At 35.3% G+C, this 21,600-nt stretch overlaps 1 protein-coding gene across 2 annotated transcripts; it reads left to right on the top strand.

The window, feature by feature from the left end:
- Positions 1-426: 426 nt before the first annotated feature.
- LOC129950268 (cullin-3) lies at positions 427-21,034 on the top strand. 2 transcript variants are annotated; one of them, XM_056062150.1, is made up of 12 exons: positions 427-699; positions 4,768-5,038; positions 11,982-12,365; positions 12,455-12,718; positions 12,781-13,275; positions 13,338-13,508; positions 13,563-13,733; positions 13,811-13,925; positions 13,999-14,144; positions 19,855-20,072; positions 20,130-20,268; positions 20,334-21,034. In XM_056062150.1, exons 2-12 carry the CDS (start codon positions 4,979-4,981, stop codon positions 20,484-20,486), a joined length of 2,316 nt encoding a protein of 771 aa, XP_055918125.1. In that variant the 5' UTR covers positions 427-699; positions 4,768-4,978; the 3' UTR covers positions 20,487-21,034. The 2 variants fall into 2 exon arrangements, with proteins under 2 accessions (XP_055918125.1, XP_055918124.1); XM_056062149.1 differs by lacking the exons at positions 427-699; positions 4,768-5,038 and adding an exon at positions 11,596-11,919.
- The last annotated feature ends 566 nt before the right edge of the window (positions 21,035-21,600 follow it).

Genomic DNA, 21,600 nt, shown 5'->3' with positions numbered 1-21,600 from the left:
TATTTTCAGAAATAATTTGAGAAGAACAAACCTTTTTACTCACAAATTTTGTCATCAATACAAAATTTGACAGCCGGTGTTAAATAAATTTAAATGTCAAATGAAAACGTGTAGATGTTCGGTGTGAACGATTTTCGGTTTTTCCAAAAAAATTGGCGAAAACCCAGTTTTGGGTTTGGTGTGAAAAGGCTACTACTTTAAAACCCTTTAATCTGTTTGAATGAAGCTAAAAGTTGCAGCGTTTAAATTGAAAAGCATCCATACAAAATGTTCTTAAAGTAGTGTCATCCCGGCCTTGAACAAGATGAAAAAGGGGGAATACAAAATAATGGAAATACAGTAAAGTGGTAAAAAGAGACAAACCTAACACCCCCATTATTAACTCCGAAAGAAAAAAAAAACTAAAACTGACGGCACCGAGGAAGAAAAGTCAAGATTGGTTGTTGAACGTCGTCGTCGTCGTGAATATTTACGCCAGGAAAAATAATTTAACAATTTTCTTTAAAAAACATAATCTCTCTTTCAAAAATCCCCCAATCCGCGACAGAAAACTATACCACTCCATAGACAAATAATTCGAATTCATTATAGTGGCGAATATTTTGTAACATGAAAATATATTCGAATTATAAGAATTGTGTAGTGTAAATTTGTGAATAAAATATATCGCTTAAATTGTAATCCAAATCTTATTGAAATGTAAGTATTATTTGGTAATATGATTTGTAAAGGTGTTTTTATTGAAATAATTTGTGTAATTGTTGGTGAAACATTAAGTTTCCTTAGAAAAAATTTCATCGAATTATGACATTTTATGAAATTTTCGCATTCCGATTTCCTTCCGAATGAAAGAATTTATTTCGGAAAGATGTCGGCTGTTTTTGTTTGTGTGATGAATGCATGGGTTGTCAAAGAGGCAATGGTGATGATTAGAGGTGATGCCATGTTGTAAAGTTTTGAATGATTTTTATTCACCTCTTGTTGCCATTCTGATTCAGTGTGTTGCATTGAGATAAGTTGCTATTGATGATGTTTACATTGAACTTGAGGTTACTCACTTTGACATATCATCATTTTTAAAGTTTTTATTTCTAATATCTCTGAGATAAATAACTGTCTGAGAATATAACTTTTTGGATTCGAATCCTCAATTTTTCTATATCGCAACATTCAAAAAGTTAGAATGAAATAAGGTGAAAATTAATATTGATCTGTCAAATCTAAGAAATCATATAAATATAAACATTCCTGTCTCTTTTGTACTTGCAAATAAAAATGTGTTGCATCTATATACTTTCGTTTCGGAAATGTGACTATAGAAGAACATCTTATAGAATTAGCTTAACAAACAAAAGACAACAAAAGGTGCAAGTCTTATGAAATCATTGACTTAAGCAAAACAACATTTTTTTGAACTGTTTTGTTTATTCACTTGGCTTTTTAAGTCGTCGATTTCGTTACTATTAAAATTACTCAGTCCAGTCTGCTTCTCCAATAATATCTTTTCTGAATGGTAGTTGCATTAATTTCGTAGTACCCGTGGCATGATGGTTAGTGCGTTGGACTGTCATGCAGGTGGTCTTGGGTCCAATCACTGCCTATGCCACCTAACTTTTTTCACGGGTACTGCCTCTTGCGAGGCATTGACATATTCTACAAGAGTAATTCTTGTCATGAAAAGTGCTTTCTCAAATTTGCCGTTCGGATTCGGCTTAAAACTGTAGGTCCCTTCCATCTCTGACAACATTACTCGCACACAGAAATGGTTGAGATTTGTAAGCCACTAGGCTCTGGTTCTTCATGGACTGTTGCGCCACCTAATTTATTTATTGACTTATATGCATTTATTTCACTAAATTTTTGCGAAAACTAAAATGGTGAACCTGAATATTATAAGAAGTAATTTTTGATTTAAATTGACGCTTTACAACTGAAGTCAAATGAAATTTTGAATTTGCAGTCACTAATACTCGTAAAGTATCGGTATCCTTGCATCGAAATCAGGTATTATCAAGAAAGTAGGGGACCATCTCGAAACCTATCGCGTGTTGTTTTCATCTTTTTTTCTTGGCCTCTCTGTCTTGATTAATGTCTTTCATTGTTTCCACTTCTATAGTCTTAGTCGCTTAATGTGTTCTGTTTCTTTTCTCTACATTCACCTCCTGAGTAGTATGTAATGTTGCTTATAATTTTAAGAAAATAATCTTCAGTCATTAAGTCAAATAAGAGATTTAATTGTTGAAAATATCATATACTGTCATCTATGTCAAATTTTTGGTTTTTACAATCCCTTTTCTTCCATCCCTAACAAAAATGAATTATTTCTCAGGAAGAATCTAAAAACAAGAGAAATGTGTAATAAAACCCAAGAAATTGAACTTTAATTGTGAGTGATTAAGGTGAACAAGTTAAACTTAAAACATTTAATTAAAAATAAATTTAAATAATTTCACGAGCGAAAATTCGTGCCTTAATAAAGAAAATTGGATTCAAATTAATTTGAATATAATTTCATAGAAAGATTTTCTGTGTACTTGAGTAAGATAAAAATATTGAGCTTATAATCAAGAAACAAATAGTTTTTGAAAGCAAAGCTTTGACTAGATCAAATTGATATAATTATGAAACACACTTAATTGTGTATGTTCTGAAACTACAACACAAGCATCCTCTAACAGTATGATTTAATACAAATATTGAATAATGAAAAATATCCCCTGAAGAAGTAAGGAAGTCTTACGAAACGTTGGGAAAAGAAGAATGAAATAGTTTTTTATTTGCATTCCTAAACCAAAAAGACCAAAAGAGCCTATTTTCAACACAATGAATAAGTGAAAGTTCCTTCGCTCAGTAATAAGCTCCACCATTTTATTCTTACAAAATTCATAAAGCTCTGAACTAGCTCCGATGTAGAAATGTTGTGTTCGAATATCTAAGCTAAAAAATGTTCTCACGACGGATTGAAAACAGGGGTGGAACCGGCCAAAGTGATTGTTGATAAATGACAAGCAAAATGATCGAATTTGATTCACGTAAGGTGATAGTCAAATTTATACCTAAAAAGCTGTCACAAAATAATGTGATAGTCGTTTTCAAACAAATATGTTTATTCCGTTTTGTTTCTTTAAAAAAACACATTCTCTGACCGACAAAGCTCACGACATTCGAAAAAAGCAAGAAAAGTAAGAATTTTATTCAAAATCAGCCACTTTGAACCTTTTATTTAGATAATTTATAAGAATCAATTTAAAATTTCATCAAAGCAACCACGAATTTTAACAATTTGAATCTGAAATTGTTCAATCGAATTGACTTGAATCATCTTACACAGACGGAATGAAAATGATAGTCAACTATCACCTTAGCCGATTTTACCCAAAAACGATTAAATATAACTCAATTAGCTTTACGTTTATTCTCAATGTGTTTCCATAATGAGATTGAGAATTCTTGAGAAATCAAAACTTTTATGAAAAATCTTGTTTATATTTCTGAGAACACGGAAATCTCTGTGATATTGAAATCTTAGAAACAAAAACTGTCGCATTAAAAGAATAAATCACAGATTTCAGAATCCCATGAGTAACCTGCGGAAATAAAGTTTTTACCAAAAGAATCGATCCCAATCCATCCGCAACTTATTCATAAGTTTCTGTATTCGGTATAAATTACACGTAACATAAAACTCACCACACAACAACCATCCCTGGAAAATAATAGATCTTATCTAAAATTCGTAACTCGTACACCCAACAGAATCAAACGCCAAAGAGAACTGTCAAAATAGAAAATCAAGTGCACTTTTCTTTTCACACTTTTTCGTTTACATCTCGTGTAAAAAGTCATCAAAATCAAAAGACATCGCTTTCGTTTCGTTGTGTGCGACACTGCCAGAGTGCGAATATATAGCGAATATTATTTTTGTGTATGTTGACTGACGGTGGTGACTTTTTGTTTTTTCGTTTTCGTTATTTTCTGTCTTCTGTATTTTCTTGTGGCCGCAAAACGACAACCAAAAGCAAATACGAAAATCAAAGGTAAAAGAGCTAAAAAATAGAAAATAAAGAATTGAAAAAAAAAGAAAAAATTACCAATTCTCGTTTTCGTTTTTCGTTTATCCATTTCTCTTGCATTACACACATTATTTTGTGATCTCGATTGAAAAGCCCGAAGCCCGAAAATCAAACAAAAATCCAACATTATTGATTCTGAAATCCTAAAATCTCTCCCAAAAATAACTTCAAAGTGTTTTAATTGAAGTAAGAGTTAAAAAATTAAGAAAGAAAATTTATTAATCGACTCGACTTGACTTGGTTGAGGACAATCCACTTCCACACACCTTCTTCCACTTCCTCCGAAATCCGAAACAGAAACCAACCAAAACCATCATCATCATCACCATCGTCTCTTCATCCTCCTTTTCCTCCTCCTCCATTGTTGTTCAATTCAATATTAGCCGCGGCAAACAAGGAAAATTTTACACAAAATTTTTCAGTGCAGTGAAAAATTTATTATTGTTTATTGTCCGCTCGTCTGTCCGTTCGTCCCTGAGAGTAATAATAAAACAATTGACTCAAAAGTTTTCCTTTTGTTCCAAAATCCCCCAAATGTACCAAAAGGTAACACACGAACCATAATCCATCCGTATCCGCCTTCAAAAAATTCACCAAATCAAATTTGTCATAATATTTTCTTTGATTTTATGATATTTTTGCTGACAATGAATTTTATTCGATTTTATATTTTGTTTTGTTTTTTTTTTTTCAGAGAACCTTCGCCAGATAAGCAACAACGACAACATTTTTGAGGAAATAAAAATTAAGGACCAAGGACACTTGCAGTGAAATTTAGCTTGAGAGTTCACAACGACACAGGAAGAAGAAGCAGAAAAATAAACAACAAAAATTAATCACAATTTTGAGAAATTCTGTTGTAAAAATCTGATAAAGTGGAGGAGAATTGCAGACGTCTCCAGAACATGAATATAAGGGGGACTGTTCCCAAGAAGGAAGGAAAGATGCGAATTCGTGCCTTTCCGGTAAGATAAAACCTTTAAAAATTATTCATAATTTATAAGTGTAAATATATATGATTAGTTAGTAAATAAATAGCGATCGATTCTAAATAGAGGTTCATGAACTAAAAATCAGGTACCTACAGACTTGCTTTAGGTTAGGTTAGTTTTGTTGCTGGCTGAAAAAGCCATGTCAGTTGTGATACCACATGAATTTAAGGTCTTTCCCGAATCCCTAAGCCATTTTGAGCTATGAAGCGTTTGAGGCTGTAAGTGTAGCAATGTATCGTATTGCTCTGGGATTATTGTCCTAGAAGTCTCCTAGTAGGTGAAGTCTTCGTCTTTTTGACAGGACAGGCCATGAATTTAGAAGCTGAGACATTTTTTACATATCTTCATTTGCATAAGCTCCAAGTCGAGCTAAGTATTTCTATGAGTGATACCTACAGCTGTAGTGAAAGAAAATAGAACCAGAGAACATTATGAACTTTATAATGGGCAGGTTTAGACGATATAAGGGACTTGAAATTTAGGCAAGTTTCTAGTATCTGATTGGCCAGCTGTCAAAATAATACCCTCCAATTAAGGCAACTTTAATGGAAAGTTGCCTGGAAAGTTAGTCAAGAAAAATCTGCCTAACTTTTAAGTAAAGTGTACTTCTATCAAAATGACAGTTGATCATGTTTTTTCATTCAACTGAAAGCTGAACTTTATTACTCTATGATTTATTTATTTTCTGCACAGCTTCATTTAATGTTTTAAAGTGTAAAAGGTTTCTTTGGCAATTTAGAAAAGAAATAAGAAATATTTCTTTACAGTTCAAAATACAAATCTTGATGGACTTGTAGCTGGCCTAAGGAGTGTTTTGTAGACAATAATTTGTTTGGTACTTTTTGTACTATGAACTTAAAGTAAAAGTTTGCAAAGTAATGCTCTGAATATGAAATTCATGACACTTGAAAAACTAACTAGAGGCTTTGGTCCAAATGTACGTTCAAAGAATAAAGTTGACTACAAATGAAGTTCCTCATGTTGCCTGAACCTGCCCAATGTGAAGGAACTGATTTGATACTTCAAATACACTTAAATATCTCTTGTCAAATGAATACGCTTTTAAGACTTTAAAATAGTGTTATAAAAAGACTTTAAGGTAGATGAAAAAAAAGTAAATGTGTGACGCAAATTAATATTTGGTTCTATAACAGACGTCTAGGTCTTTGCATAAAGAGGAAATCATTTCTAGCAGCTCTTAAAGATAGACTAGAAGTATTTATCGTTTCTTGGCTTGCGCAGAGAAATTTCTGTCCTTATTTCAGTCGAAAGATTTTTAATAGGGTTATACAAAACACTTTAAAGGCATCTCCTCAGATCCTAAGACAACGTTTAATCCTCCAGTATCTTAACCTAAAGATGTTCTACACCGTTGTATGTGCAATAATTTTGTTTGTGTACTGGAGGCCTCCGATTCCCGAAAATCTTCCAGCATTCAACACGATTTTTCTTTCATCGGCCAACAAAACAATTTACTCCATCATTGTTTAATCTAACAAGACACATGAGTTTCTTTGAGTGTTTAGCAATAAGCTTGGACCATATTAGTTAGACCCACACCCAAAAAAAAATTAATATTGAACATTTGTTTGTCATCTAAATTTATGTATTTTTAGGGACAGACTCAGGTGGTTTTGTGGCAAATATCTTAAAGCTCGTAAAAGTAATTTTAGGAAAAAGGCTAGTATTGACATGATGGTTAAAATGCTTGCTACTAGTCGGAGGCATGAGTTCAATCTCTGCCAAAGCCACCTACACATATTTTTGTACGGATCTTTCTTCTTCTTCTGAGTAATCTGCCAAGAGTGCATCTCGCTTTTTCATTAAAAGAATAATTGGACTGTAGATGGACACTTTCCTGACATTACTCAGACACAAAATTGATTGAGATTTGGAAGCCACTAGAACATGCTTCTCTGCTGTAGCGTAGCGCCACCAATTTTATTTATTTGTCTACTGTATTGTGTCTAGGTTTATTCCTCAACATCTCAAAAACTATTTTGGAAGGTTTTGCGCAAATATTTACATTTTTTAAAAACAATCCTTTAAAGTTTAAATGCGCAGCAATATTTTCCACACTAACATTTGATTACAAAAAAACTAACAAAAGATCATAAATATTAGTTTTTTATTTTAAGACTATTGCCGTTTTATTTTAATAAAACAGAGCTCAACAAGTAAAAGCGGATGTTCAAATGTCGCCCATTCAAGGGAAAATGGTTTTACTTGAAATTCAACTATCGCCTTTTTTTCTGGTCCGCGTTAAGCATTTTACATTCGTGCAGTGCAGCTTAAATAAAAATCTTTCCACCTAATACTTAACAGAGCGCCCGAAATCATGCTCAGTGGTAAACTGATGAACATTCCTAGAAGTATGGGAATTAAGGTTGATTGCTTTAGAGGAGGAATGCAACTGGCTATTTCTTATCTATTTACTTAAGGTGGCGCTAGAGTCCGGGCGGACTTGGGCCTCAACCAACATGCGTCTTCAGCCAGCTCGGTCCCTTGATATCTGTCTCCAGTTTAGCACTCCAAGTTGGTTGAGGTCTTCACCCACCTTAGTCGCGGTCTTATACTGCGCCGTGCCTCGGGATTGGATTCGAAGACCTTCCGTGCTGGAGAATTGATGTCCATTCGCTCTACAAGACCCAGCCATCTAAACCGTTGGACTTTAATTCTGCTAACTAGGTCAGTGGGCGTGTTCAGCTCATAAAGTTCGTCGTTATATCTTCTCCTCCATTCTTCATCTATGAGCACGGGAATTTTTCTCTCGAAGCATCCTAAGACGCTCTCACCTTTCTTTGACAGGGTCCAGGCCTCAGCGCCGTACATGAGAACCGGGATGATGAGTGTCTTATAGGTGGTGCTTTAAGATTCTCGAGGAAGGACTTTACTTCTCAATTGCCTTCTAAGTCCGAAGAAGCCACGATTTCCAAGAGTTATTCTTCGTTTAATTCCAGCGCTGGTGTCGTTGTCTGTGTTTATAGCTTTTTTATTCAGCTTGCGAATTCATATTTGCTGCGAAACATCATATTTGAATGCATCCAGGGATGTCCTGGCAATTCAGCTTTGAGGATGGTCGTGTAATGTCAAACCAAGGGTATACCGTGGATGACCAGTTATTTTTATATTTTAAGCCTTTTTTCTTAAACTGAGGAGTTTCACCAAAGACTTTTGGCAAAAAAATGATTTTTTACTATTTTAAATGGACCGTTTTGCGTTTCATCAGTTTTGAGTTAACCATAATATGTTATTATTTTAAAAGCATTTGAAACTGAATGACACCTTATCTGATTAAAACCAAACTAAAAAGGCAGAATTTGGAGGGCTTATAGAGATTTAGTTCAAATTTGAAGAATAGAGCTCAAAATTTAATTTTTGTTGATAGCAAAAGTGATAAGTAAAGTATTGACTAAGGGGTTCCATAGTGATCTGTCTTAGGTCCTATTCTTTTTCTGACTTATATAAATTCTTTGTTTAAAGTGCCTTCCAAACATAAACTTTTCTAACGATGTGGCTTTAGTGTTAATGCAAGAAGAGGACTGAATTTTACTTCTAACAAACATTAATTCAGATTAAATTAGTTAAAAACATGGTTAACCTTCCATAGTTATCACGCGTCTGATTTAAAGTAGTTCAAGTATCCTTATTGTAACTCGTAACCTCGTGTAACTCTTATTATAACTCCAGTCCCTAAATGCTCTGAATTAATTCTTGGAGCATTCACACAATTTCAACTTTAGAATCGATGAATATATTCAGAAAAATCGTTGTTTTGTGCAAACTTGTCACAAAGGTTGCAGTGCGATAAACTCAAAATTGTTCAAAATTGTATAAAAAATATAAAAATAAAATGTAGTGCTTGAAAAAAAATTACCAGCAAAGCAAATAATATAAATATTATTGACAATTTGAATTTTTTCGATTTTATGAATTAAAAAGAACTTATAAGTTGAGAAAACGGTTTGGATCAAATATATGGCACACCATGCAGAAATATACGTTCATTTCATAGCGAAATAACAGAATTCAGATATGGGCCCACATCGGTTTTTCAAAGGTATCTATACTTCTATACAAAATTTTCCCGACAACAGCAGTGACGAAGATTTATCAGATGATAAGCACGAGGTAAACCGCCTCTATGTATTCCAGAGTCTGATGAATCCGATTGGAAATTAGAAGATATCATTTCTCTATCCCAGATTTGTACAAATAAAAGTGCAAGATCTGAAAAAACACAGAGGCGGGATGGGTTTTTGCAAAAAGGCCAATACAATTCTACAAGTACTTTTACTGACGAAAATGAAATATATAGAACAAGAAACAATCAGTTACATCTGTGAAAAACGTCCAGAGAAAATGTCCCATATAACAGCAATGGAACTTGAACAGCTTGTTGGAATATGCCTTTACATGTCCATCGTACAGTTACAACCAACTGGGCTTTATTGGAATGAAAGCCTAGGTTACCCAAAAATTAACTCTGTAATGGCATGTAACCGGTTCGATGAAATAAAAATGTTTATAAATTTCAACACCAACTCGACCCAAATACCCAAAGGACAACGAGGACATGATCCCCTTCATAAAATAAGACCATTCTAGGATCAAACAAGGCAGAGACTCCTTACTGTTCCTAGAGAAGAATATATGAGAGTAGATGAACAAATTATTCCAACCAAAAGCAGATCTTCTATGCGGCAATACAAACCAAAAAAAAACACACAAATGAGGATATCAAAATTTTATTCTCAGTTGTAGCTCTGGGTTCAGTTACGATTTTGAACTAAATACTGGAGCCCAAGGACATTTACAGTTGTACTTTATTTGCCAAAAATTAGTACATCCATTAACGTTGTTGTTCGACTGCCGAGAACTATTCCCAACGGATTCAACTACAATTTTTGTTTTTGACAACTGGTACACGTCCTTACCGCTGTTGAATTATTTGGCAAAGAAAGCGATTTTACCGCTAGGAACCATAAAAGCCAATCGGATAGCGGGTTATAAAGTTTCCAACGAAAAGGAATTGAAAAAAAGGAAGAGGTGCAACTGTAGAAAAACTGGCGACAATTGACAATGGTTTGACAACAGAATTGTGAACCTTGCTTCGACATATGTCGGTAGCAAACCGTCTTCTGAAGTCCAACGCTTCAACAAAAAAGAAAAGAGCTACCAAACTGTATCATGTCCAAAGGCTGTCATGGCATATAATCGACATATGGGTGGAGTTGATCTGTTGGAAGCTCTTCTTGGCTACTATAGAACACAAATTAGATAAAAAAAATGTTACCACAGAATATTCTTCCACATGATCGACATGACAGTCGTGAATGCGTGGCTATTGTACAGACGAACGCTTGATGGTTCTGAGGCGTGGCTGCCACTAACAGATTTCAAGTGCACGGTTGCCGAAGATCTATGCCATGCCAGCAAACTAAGCACAACTAACAAACGTGGACGACGGTCTTATGTCATGGAGAATAATCTACATTGGAGAAATTGAAAGGACCTGTTGCCATAATGCCATCGCAGGACGTTCGATTAGATCAATTAGAACGCCTTTCTGTTTTGACCACAAGACAGCGGTGTAAGGTTTTAGACTGCCGGAAATTGCAAAATTTTCCACTTTTTTCAAAAAAATCTAAATTTTTGAAACACGTATTTATTTAATAATATTTAACATCACATATATTTTTTTCATAAAGGTTAATTTTGTTTCTGTAGCATAAGCGAGCGGATTGATAAAAAAGCGCCCAAACTCTTACAGAATTTTTACATTTATTTCACTTAAAAAAAAAACATTTGGAAATGGCTTCTTAATATTACAACATAATTCAACTTCTCATGGCCTCAGTAAAATTTTTAGCAATAACTATTTTAAAAGCTGTTTTTGGCACAATTTCCGATGGCTGATTTCCTCAAATTCAGTCTAAGTTATACTTTCGGGTCATGACAACTTTGAAGGAATTCAGTTTAAATCCGCTTAAAGTCCTACTTGGTGAAATGGCACAGTCTTTTTCACAGCTAACGTTTCTCAAGCGTGATATAACTATTGCCTTAAATCCGTGCAGAATGTTAATTTTTGTCCCCAACTGTGTGACACTTTAAATCATTCAAAGAACGAAAGTGTCAAATCCAGAACTCAGGTTGTTGTTCGTCAATCCAAAATAAAGTAAGTGCATTATTTTCTTGTTTGCATTATTTGAAACAAGCTATAAAGTTCTCCAAAATCCAGTTAGCAAAGTCACGACCTGTTCTTATCCGTTACCTTCGAAAAAAACCTGAAAGTGTCAAACAGATGATTTACATAGTTTGGAAGGAAGATTTGATTTATTTCCTGAAAACAAGAAAAGAACAACATAGTCACCTTATTTGTTAAAATTTGTCCAATTTAAGAACCGCAAAAGAATACTGAGACAATTTACTTCCCATAAGAAGAAAAACCCTCCTCACTGTAAACGCATTTTTCTAGTCAGCTTTCTAATAAACTTCTATTTGAAATATTGCTTTCAATTTTATTTTTTATTTCGAGTCATTTTAAACTTTTTAAATAATTTAAAATAAAAATCATAAAAGTAAACCGAGGAGCGGTTAAGGAATTTTTAAAATTAATGTTTTGTTAATAAAACACCTGAGGCTGGCTATCAGCAGCGGCGTTCAATAGAAATTCACATCAAGTGATCCAATCCCTCAAAATGCGAAAGACACAAAGAGCATTAAGAAATTCTCAATTGCCTCGTCGTCGTCGTTCATCCTTCTATCGCAATGATTTCCCCAAAATTCTCTCCGTCACTGAAATTCATCTTTTATTTCCACTTTGGATATCTCATTATAGTTCTGGTTTCCAAGTAGGTTTTTGAGTTGAAGTTCGATTAATTTTTTTTCTGTCAATTTTGTTTTCTTTGATTAGACTTCTATGGACGAAAAATATGTGGAGACAATTTGGGCGAGTCTTAAAAATGCCATACAAGAAATCCAAAAGAAGAATAACTCCGGGTTGTCCTTCGAGGAGCTATATCGCAATGCCTACACCATGGTGTTGCACAAACACGGAAATCGATTGTATTTCGGACTGAGAGAGGTGGTGTCGGATCATTTGGAGAACAAGGTGCGACCCGAGGTCCTGGATAGTTTACATAACAACTTTTTGCCAAAGCTGAATCAAGCGTGGAATGACCATCAAACGTCAATGGTCATGATCCGAGACATCCTCATGTACATGGATCGAGTGTTCGTCCAGCAGCGAGAAGTTGAAAATGTCTATAACTTGGGATTGATTATATTTAAGGAACAGGTGAGTTATTTTTTTGGAGGTTGATTGAACGGTTTCTGCAGACTTTTTAATGATTTTTTGTGTTGTGTGTGTGTGTGTCATCTCTCAAGATCGTCCGACATCCAGTGATTCAGGAACATCTGCGAGAGACATTGCTTGGGATGGTTCTGCTGGAGAGAAGTGGGGAGGTCATAAACCATTTGGCCATTAAGAATGCATGCCAGATGTTGATGTCGCTGGGAATTAATACGAGGTCGGTGTACGAGGATGATTTCGAGGTACCGTTCTTAAAGCAATCTGCGTCCTTCTACAAAGTAGAATCGCAAAAATATTTAGCTGAAAATGATGCTGGTGTTTGCATAAAAAAAGTCGAGGTAAGTTTCAAAGTACCATTTATAGATAAATATTTATATAGGGATTTTTTTTCTATTTTTAGGCACGAATTCAAGAGGAATCAGCTCGTGCTGCATTGTATCTCGATAAGGACACCGAGCCACGCATCGTTAAGGTTGTTGAGGATGAACTTATCAAGCACCACATGAGAACCATTGTGGAAATGGAGAACTCTGGTGTTGTGTACATGATCAAGAACTCAAAAACCGACGATCTCGCATGCACGTATAAGCTATTCTCCCGCCTCAAAGACAAGGGCTTGAAGGTGATTGCCGACACGGTATCAGCCTACCTCCGGGAACAGGGCCGCCTGCTTGTCAAAGAAGAAGAGAACGGCACCAATCCGATTACGTTTGTGCAAAATCTCCTCGACCTAAAGGATCGCTTCGACCATTTCCTGCATCATTCGTTCAACAATGACAGGATCTTCAAGAATATGATTTCCTCGGATTTTGAACATTTTCTCAATCTTAATAGTAAATCACCCGAATATTTGTCACTGTTCATTGATGATAAATTAAAAAAAGGTGGCAAAGGAGTAAGATACTTAACTTTTGTTGTAGTTTTCTTGAACTTATCTAAGCTTTTGTGATTTTTTAGATGACCGAACAGGAAATCGAGACAATACTGGACAAGACAATGGTACTTTTCCGATTCCTCTTGGAAAAGGATGTTTTTGAACGTTACTACAAGACACATCTAGCCAAGCGATTGTTGCTAAACAAATCAGTCTCAGATGATTTCGAAAAGAATATGATATCAAAATTAAAGGTTACATTTTTAGAGTTTTTAAATGTCCTTATTTTTTAACTTTCATGCTTTTAGACTGAATGTGGGTGTCAATTTACTTCTAAATTAGAAGGAATGTTCAAAGACATGTCTGTGTCAAACACAATAATGGATGAATTTAAAAACTATGTAAATAATCATAAATTATCGTTATCGGGCGTTGAGCTAACAGTTAGAATTTTAACAACAGGTTTCTGGCCAACACAGGTAAGTTTTTTTTTTGTCCTATAAACTAATATAAACTTTTTTTAAATTAATGGAATTTTATTTCTTTTTTTTTCAAGACTGCTACGCCTAATTGTAATATACCAGTAGCGCCGAGAACTGCATTTGAGACGTTTAAAAAATTCTATTTAGATAAACATTCTGGTCGGCAGTTAACATTACAACCACAAATGGGTATGATTTTTATTTTTTAATATAGTTTTTTGTTAATTTTTAAAAACTGATGTTATTTTCTTCTTATTTTAAGGAACGGCATATATAAATGCAGTTTTCTATGGAACAAAATCGGAATGTGAAAAAGATAAAGATGGGCCAAGTTCTAGTTTGTCTTCGAGTAATAATGGTGGCCCCACAACGACCAGAAAACACGTCCTCCAAGTATCCACGTACCAGGTTAGTATTTAAAGCCAACAAATATTTGTTTCCCTTGCCCAATGAAGCAGGTAAATAAACAAATCCACCGAAGTTTCATTGAAATCGCAAACAGCAGGCGGTCAGCTCCTGACACTTGCAGAATTTCTAGGAATCTGTCGCCGATGATTTCCTAATCTTTAGCAGCTAGGTAGGCTTAAGCTGTCCTTACTAATAGGTATCCTAACGGGTCACAACTCATTGGACCCGTAAGGGATTTGAGGACGAGAAGACGGTGGATAATACCTTCCACTTTCTATGTGAATGCTCAAACGTAGGCAAAAGAATACAATATTAGGAACTTATTTTTTTGACGACGACTTGTGCGACGCCTTGTCCTTGCTGCCTACAGGCATTCTTAAACTTTCCTATAAATAAGGATAGTTCAGGGAGGCGCCATCATCCTAAATCCTCACCAACCTTCTCGTACTCTACACAATCCTTTCCCTTTCCTGGGGAGCACAATGGATCCAAGTTAGATGTTTTCTCTTCCTTTATTGGTGGCTCATCCTATACAACCTAACCTAACCAAATTCTCTAACGACATAAGACGCTAATGGCTGAATCACAAAAAAGCTTCAACTTCGTATGCGTTACGGTGGGCCTGCTTCGAGTTAGCTTTGAATGACATTTTGAATTCAGCATTGAATTCCTATCGCTGAACTCGTAAACGTCAGCCGAAGCTGAAGCGTGTTTGTGATTCAACCATAATAGTTTTGAAAACTAGACATGGCAAACTATCCAAGTTAATTATCTTAGTTTAGTACCTTTCTTATTTTACGAGTATGTAGGGTGCTAAGATTCAAAAGCAAGTCAATAGAAACGTATTTGGATTCTCTATATTTTTTCAAACAAATGATGATGGGGATCATTCTTGAGAGGTGTGTTTGAGGAGTTGTCGGAAAACCGATTTTCTTAAATTTGTTTGGCGGAATTAAATATTCATGCTTATTTTGGGACTTTGATTCGATTGACTAGATCTATTCGTTCAAATGAATTTCGTTTATTTTGTGATTTGAATAAAAAATATTCATTGCGGAAAATGAACCGAAATTAACCTTATTCTGGAGATCAGCTGTTCTAAATGACCACACTGAATTATTATTTTTCGAAGAATCTTATTTAAAATTCAGAGTTTGTCACAAAATAACAGTTTCTGAATTGAAAAATTAAGTGAAGTTAATAAAGTGATGAAGAAAAACATTGAAGACATGAAATTAAACATTTTTTAACTAGCGTAACCTACCTACTTACTTAAGGTGGCGCTACAGTCCTGTGTGAAGTAGTGCCTCACCCAACAAACTTATTTATCTAGCTCGGTCCCTAGGTAGATGTCCCCAGTTTCGCGTTCCAAGTTGGGTGAGGTCACTTTCCACTTGTGCGCGCCACCTGATTCGCGGTCTTCCTCTTCTTTCATCCGCTTTTGTCATAGTCCATGCTTCTACAACGAAAAGCAGGACGAAAATGATGAGGGTCTTATATAGGGACACTTTGGTCCCTCGAGAGAGGTCTTTACCACTCAATTGCTTTCTTAAACCAAAGAAACAGCGGTTAGCAAGAGTTATTCTGCGTTTGATCTCAGCGCTGGTGTTGTTTTCTGGGTTCATAGCAGAGCCTAGGTAGACGAAGTCCTTGACTACCTCAAAGTTTCATCTGTTGATGGTGACGTTTTGACCGAAACTTTAGTGTTTCAGGCCCTTTCTTGACGACAGCATCTTCTTTGATTTGGCCTCTTTAACCGTTAAAACCATTTTTGACGCCTCTGCCTCAATACTCACAAAAGCCCCATTGACATCACGCTGAGTTCTTCCGATTATATCAATGTCATCAGCATATTCTAGTAATTGGAAAGACTTTTGAAAGATAGTGCCCCTAGTGTTAACGTGTAAGCTCTGCACTATTCTTGCAAGTACGATGTTAAAAAAATCACATGACAGCGCATCACCTTGTCTAAAACCTTTTTTGACATCTAAAGGTTCTGTTAAGTTGTTTCCAACCTTTATGGAGCAGCGTGAATTCTCCATGGTCATCCTGCTCAAACCGACGAGTTTGTCAGAGATGCCAAAACTAGACATGGCTCTATACAGCTCGTCCCTGTAGATGCTGTCTTATGCGGCCTTGAAATCGATGAAAAGATGGTGGGTGTCGATTTGGTGTTCTTGGGTTTTTTCCAGGATCTGCCGTAATGTGAATATTTGATCGACTGTGCACTTTCCTGGTCTAAAACTACACTCATAAGGACCTATCAGGTTGTTGACGATAGGCTTAAGACTTTCATATATTACGGCAGAGAATATTTTATAGACGATGTTAAGTAGACTGATTCCTCTATAGTTGCTGCAGTGTAGAGGGTCTCCTTTTTTCAAGATCGGGCAAACAATACTGAGGTTCCACTCATCGGACATGCTTTCTTCCGACCATATTTTGCAGATGAGTTGGTGCATGCTCCTAGCTACTTATCTCCAGCTGCTTTAAAGTGCTCGGCATTGAAGCAATCCGCTCCAATCAATCTTTACTTCGTCTAAGTCGAGAGGATGGGATTGTTGGCTTTCGGCGTCTATGTTGAATGGATCATCATCCTGCCTGACAGCGAAATTCGGTTCGTCGTCGCCGTCATACAGTCTTTCCATTTCCTCAGCATTGACTGCGGTTCCACCCCTCGGTTCTAGGTTTATGTAACAACATCTTCGACCGCACGCTTCTCATGTCCTCTTTTTTTTATTCTGAGAAGTCGGGGTTAATCTCGCCTCTTCTACTCATAGAGCTCATGAGCAGCTCTCGTCCTTTTATGCACCACTTTGCGTGCCTGTTGTTTGGCTGCATTTGCCTGCTGACATTCCTCATCAAACCAGGGGTTCCTTGTTGGTGACTGCTTGAAACCCAGCACATCAGAGGCGGCTTCTCTGATTGCATCTTGGCAATGTTGCCATGGTTTTCGATAAATTGTGTTAGCGGCAGAGAACTTCGAGAGAGGTTACTTATTACTCGGTCGGAAAAGGATTTGACGATCTCGTTCGACGTTGTACCTTCTCCCAGCATCTCCCTGTTTTGCCTTGGGTCTGGAAACCCGAAGTGCTACCTTGGCTACAACGAGGTAGTGGGCCGAGTCGATGTTAGCTCCTCGGAAAGTTCGCAGCAAAATCTATGAGCCTGAATCCGTTGTCGGAAGTGTTGTCGTGCATTCTGTTTTTCCCGATTATTCCAACAAAGATGTCTTCCCTTCATAGCTTGGCATTAAAATCGCCCAGGACAATTTAAATATCGTAGCTAGGACACTGCTCATATGTTTTGACTAAGAGCTAGAAGAACATATCTTTGGTGTTGTCGTCTTTCTCTTCATTATCAGGCTAATGTTACCGAATTCAGCCTTGAAGCGTATGGTCATGAGGCGCTCATTGATGCACCTATAGCTCAAGACTTCGTGCCTAAGTCTGGCTCCAATAACATAGTAAATATCGCAGTTTTTCATCCTCTTCATCCATCGTATTCCCTGGATGGCGGTGATGTCTGCTTTATAGCGGTCTAGGGCCTCCGCTAATTCTTCGACCGGACGTGGTCTGTTAAGGGACCTAACATTCCACGTGCATATCCGAAGTTCGTTGTCCTTAATTCGTTTGCGTAGGTTGTCAACAGTAAATCCTACCGTATCCGAGGCTTGTTGGTGCTTCGCAACTAAGATGTTTTTACGTGGCCAGAAAGTCTCCCCGATGGCACAACCCCCCACCTGGCGGACCAGATCCTAAGTATAACTCCAAGGATGAGGAGCAGGATAAAACCGCTCCTTATAGACCTGGGGTCCGAATAAGTCGAAGAAGCCCTATAAGGTGTTCACTAAGTAGTTCAACCTTACTGGAACTGTAGACGCCACCGTTGATTCCGTCTCGGGAATTCCTCCGCTGCCGTCTGGATAAGGAGAGGTGTCTAAGTTGAAACACCTCTCCCCCCTCTCTCGTTTATTGCTCCCAACAACTTTCCACTGGGGTTGGAACCCATTCTCCATTTGATGTAGTAGGCACCCGATGTTCACCACGGGGAGGTGAGAGTAGGAGTTGATAGACAGAGGTGGGTTTTGAGAAAAACTTGTGGACGCTTGTGTCCTCTTCAATGCACATGTCTACCATTTGAACATCAACTTACGTAACCATTTTGGTTTAAATTTCCATGTTGTGTTTATACCGTTTAAAATATTATGTGTATTCGTCACACATGGTCACACTTTCGATTGAAATGAAAACAATCAAAGTTTATGAACTTCAAATCGGTGTGGTTTTCTTATTTTGGACAAAGTAGGCAATGGTTTCTTAATTTAGAAGGTTGATTATGGACGCATCGAATCTTTTTGAGTTTGACGATTTTAAGTAAGTATACCTGCCCATAAAATTTATGTGAATTTTTTCTATTGCAAGAACAAATCGTGGCGACTAAATTGATTTTGTTTTATAGATTTGTAAGGAACTTTCTACGTAGCACCAACCATTTGCCACCTCCAGATTCTCCCCATCAACCTTATCAGGACTTCTTTTTGCTCTCTATTCCTCCAATTAGAATGTAACTGTGGCCTTTATAAAATAACAAAAAAATAATTCGACAATATGTATAACCAATATCGTTAAGTTATCGTATAAAAATTGTTAAAACTTACATGTTTCTTTAGCTATTCACCCAGAAAATATCTGAACGACCCAAAAACGACATTTGATTCGAATCATTGGAAATTCAAAGTTTACTTAGTTTTTTTTTTAGTGAACTTTCGATTAAATCAGCAAACTTTCGAATCGATCGAAAATCAAAATGAAATCTTCTCGAATTCGAATAAATTTCGATCGAAAACGAATCTCAAAATAAGCGTGATAGAATACATAACTATATCTTTCGAATTAACACCATTTTTTAATTTTATCCTTCATCTATCAGCGATCGCTGGTCTCAAAAAATGTTGCATACCCCGATACCTTTTAACAAATGCGTTCCACATTTGCTTCAGTTTGGGAAATGGAAGCTTTTTTAATGTGCTGTTTTTCATTTTAATAAATCTCACAAGATAGATACTTACCTATAAAGAGGAAACGAACAAATAAATAGGCACGTGTTAAACCCTGAGTTTCTATTAATAAGTTATAACAAGGCAAAAAGCGATTGAATATTTCTCCAAGATTTTTACCTGTTTTAACAAATTCGATTAAAACATTCGTCAAAAAATTGAATGGAATAATAAGTTCATCAAAAGACCATTGGACTGAGACTAATTTACCACTCTCTTTAAGTCTTCATCGGTCAATTGGGCCAAGAGGGCAACTAAAATACTGCTAAAGATCGAAATACTAGAAATTAAAGAAGTTTATTAACATATTATATTTTAAACAAAAAAGATCTAAGAGTAGAACCCTGATGGACATCAGTAACATCTGGCAGAAATTTAGAAAGGCTTGAAGCGCCAGACTGCTATTAGTCAGATAAGAGAAAGGCGAAAGTTTCCTAAATACTTTTTAATTTGACGCAGTTGACGGTTAAGAAGTTCTATTTGAAGTTAATATAAGTTTTTTTTTAAAATAAAGGTTTTTAAAAATGAAGGTGGGATAAAATTTTAATAAGCTTAGAAACTCTTCCCTCAGAAATAATTATGAGAATATTTGTTTCGCTTTCTTATTTCATATTAATAAAATGTTAATTAAATATTGCTTTTTAATTTCAGATGTGTGTTCTTATGCTATTTAACAATCGTGAACGCCTTTCATACGATGAAATTCAACAAGAAACAGATATTCCCGAAAGGGAACTCATCAGGGCCTTACAATCACTGTCAATGGGTAAACCAGCACAAAGACTGTTAGTGCGCAATCCCAAAACAAAGGATATTGAACCCTCAAATGAATTTCATATTAATGATGCATTCATATCGAAGTTCCATAGGTAAAATAATTTCAATTTCTTAAATATCTTTGGAACTAATTTAAACACTTCCTTTAGGGTTAAAATTCAAACGGTCGCTGCAAAGGGTGAATCTGAGCCTGAAAGGCGAGAGACACGTGGCAAAGTGGACGAAGATCGTAAGCATGAAATTGAGGCAGCTATTGTTAGGATAATGAAGGCCAGAAAACGATTGACGGTAAGTTTTCTTAAAACTTAATAAAAACTAAAAACCAAATTTAAACAATTTTATTCCCTTTTTAGCATAACCTACTTGTGTCAGACGTCACATCTCAGCTTAAGTCAAGATTTCTACCTTCACCTGTATTTATTAAGAAGCGAATAGAGAACCTCATCGAGAGGGAGTATTTAGCCCGAACGCCAGAAGATCGAAAAGTCTACGTTTATTTGGCTTAAATCCAACACAACATCCACAGAGAGGGCAACAAAAACAAAATTAAAAAAAAAAAACAGAAAAATTTTAGTTTCTTCTGGAAGTTTTTGTTTTTCAAATAAAAATTTTAAGTTCTGTCTCCTTAAGTCGATCCTGGCAGAGACAAAAAAGCCAAAAAAAAAACACTGTTATTGATATTTTGTCTCTGTTTACCTTTCAATGGCAAAATAAGTCCTTTTTTCTCTTATCAGACAAAGTGAAGAAATAAACAAAAACAATAAACAAACAAATAGAGAGATATGCTTACAACTTATTTTTATACCATATTTAAATTTTATTTCACACAATAACTATTTTGTTTTTCTATCATCCGTTTCATTTTTGTCTCAATGGAATAATTTATTAAATTTATTAACAAAACAAAAAAAAAAATAGTAAAACTCTAAAATTTAAATTTTTTCACGTGCTTGCCAAGCAAATAAAAATAAATCTATATTTTTTTTCATAATTCGATAAAACATTTTATGAAAAATAGTAAATCAAATAAGAGGAGAAGAAAACAAAAAATAAAGTTTCAATATGTGAATACTATAAAATAAATTAAAATAAAAAAAAAAAACAACAATAGTAATAAAAGAAAAGAAAATTTAAATAAGAAACAACAAATTGTCTAAAACTCTTGAACGTTTACTTTGCATGATGTAATTTAAACTTGATTCAGATTATATTTTGTTTTTAAGTTTTTCTGTTTTAGAACTTTATATAATTTTCCTTACTTAAAATTAAACTACATATATTTGAATATATGTAAATAATTTAAATTTAGTTACTAATAAAATATGCGATTGAATAATAAAAAAAAAGAAAACAAAAGAACATTCAAGAAAAAGAAGAAAAGAAATACAAATATATTATATTGAGATATATTTTAAGATTTCAAATTAAATTGTTTTTAATTTTTAGTTTTTTTTTTAGATTTAGCAATTCTGGGACTTGTTTATGAGGTTCGCGTCAGATCATTTTCAATCCGACCTTTCAAATTCGACTCGCTTCGTATTTCCTTATTAACGTATTCGCGGCGAATCGAAAATAGATCTCATATTCCAGCGATTTGACACTTTTGGTTTGACTTTTTCT

This window comes from Eupeodes corollae, chromosome 3 (genome assembly GCF_945859685.1).
Source record: "Eupeodes corollae chromosome 3, idEupCoro1.1, whole genome shotgun sequence".
In the NCBI taxonomy this organism is placed as follows: Eukaryota; Metazoa; Arthropoda; class Insecta; order Diptera; family Syrphidae; genus Eupeodes; species Eupeodes corollae.
The sequence above is the reverse complement of the archived record's forward strand: the minus strand, read 5'-3'. Positions and strand labels throughout refer to the sequence as shown.

Bases quoted from the DNA above. Each gene is read 5' to 3' on its own strand.
- LOC129950268 (XM_056062149.1), top strand. From the start codon at position 11,767: ATGCGAAAGACACAAAGAGCATTAAGAAATTCTCAATTGCCTCGTCGT. The intron at 11,920-11,981 runs GTAGGTTTTTGA...TTCTTTGATTAG, and splicing joins ATTATAGTTCTGGTTTCCAA to ACTTCTATGGACGAAAAATA. The intron at 20,269-20,333 runs GTAAGTTTTCTT...TTCCCTTTTTAG, and splicing joins AGGCCAGAAAACGATTGACG to CATAACCTACTTGTGTCAGA.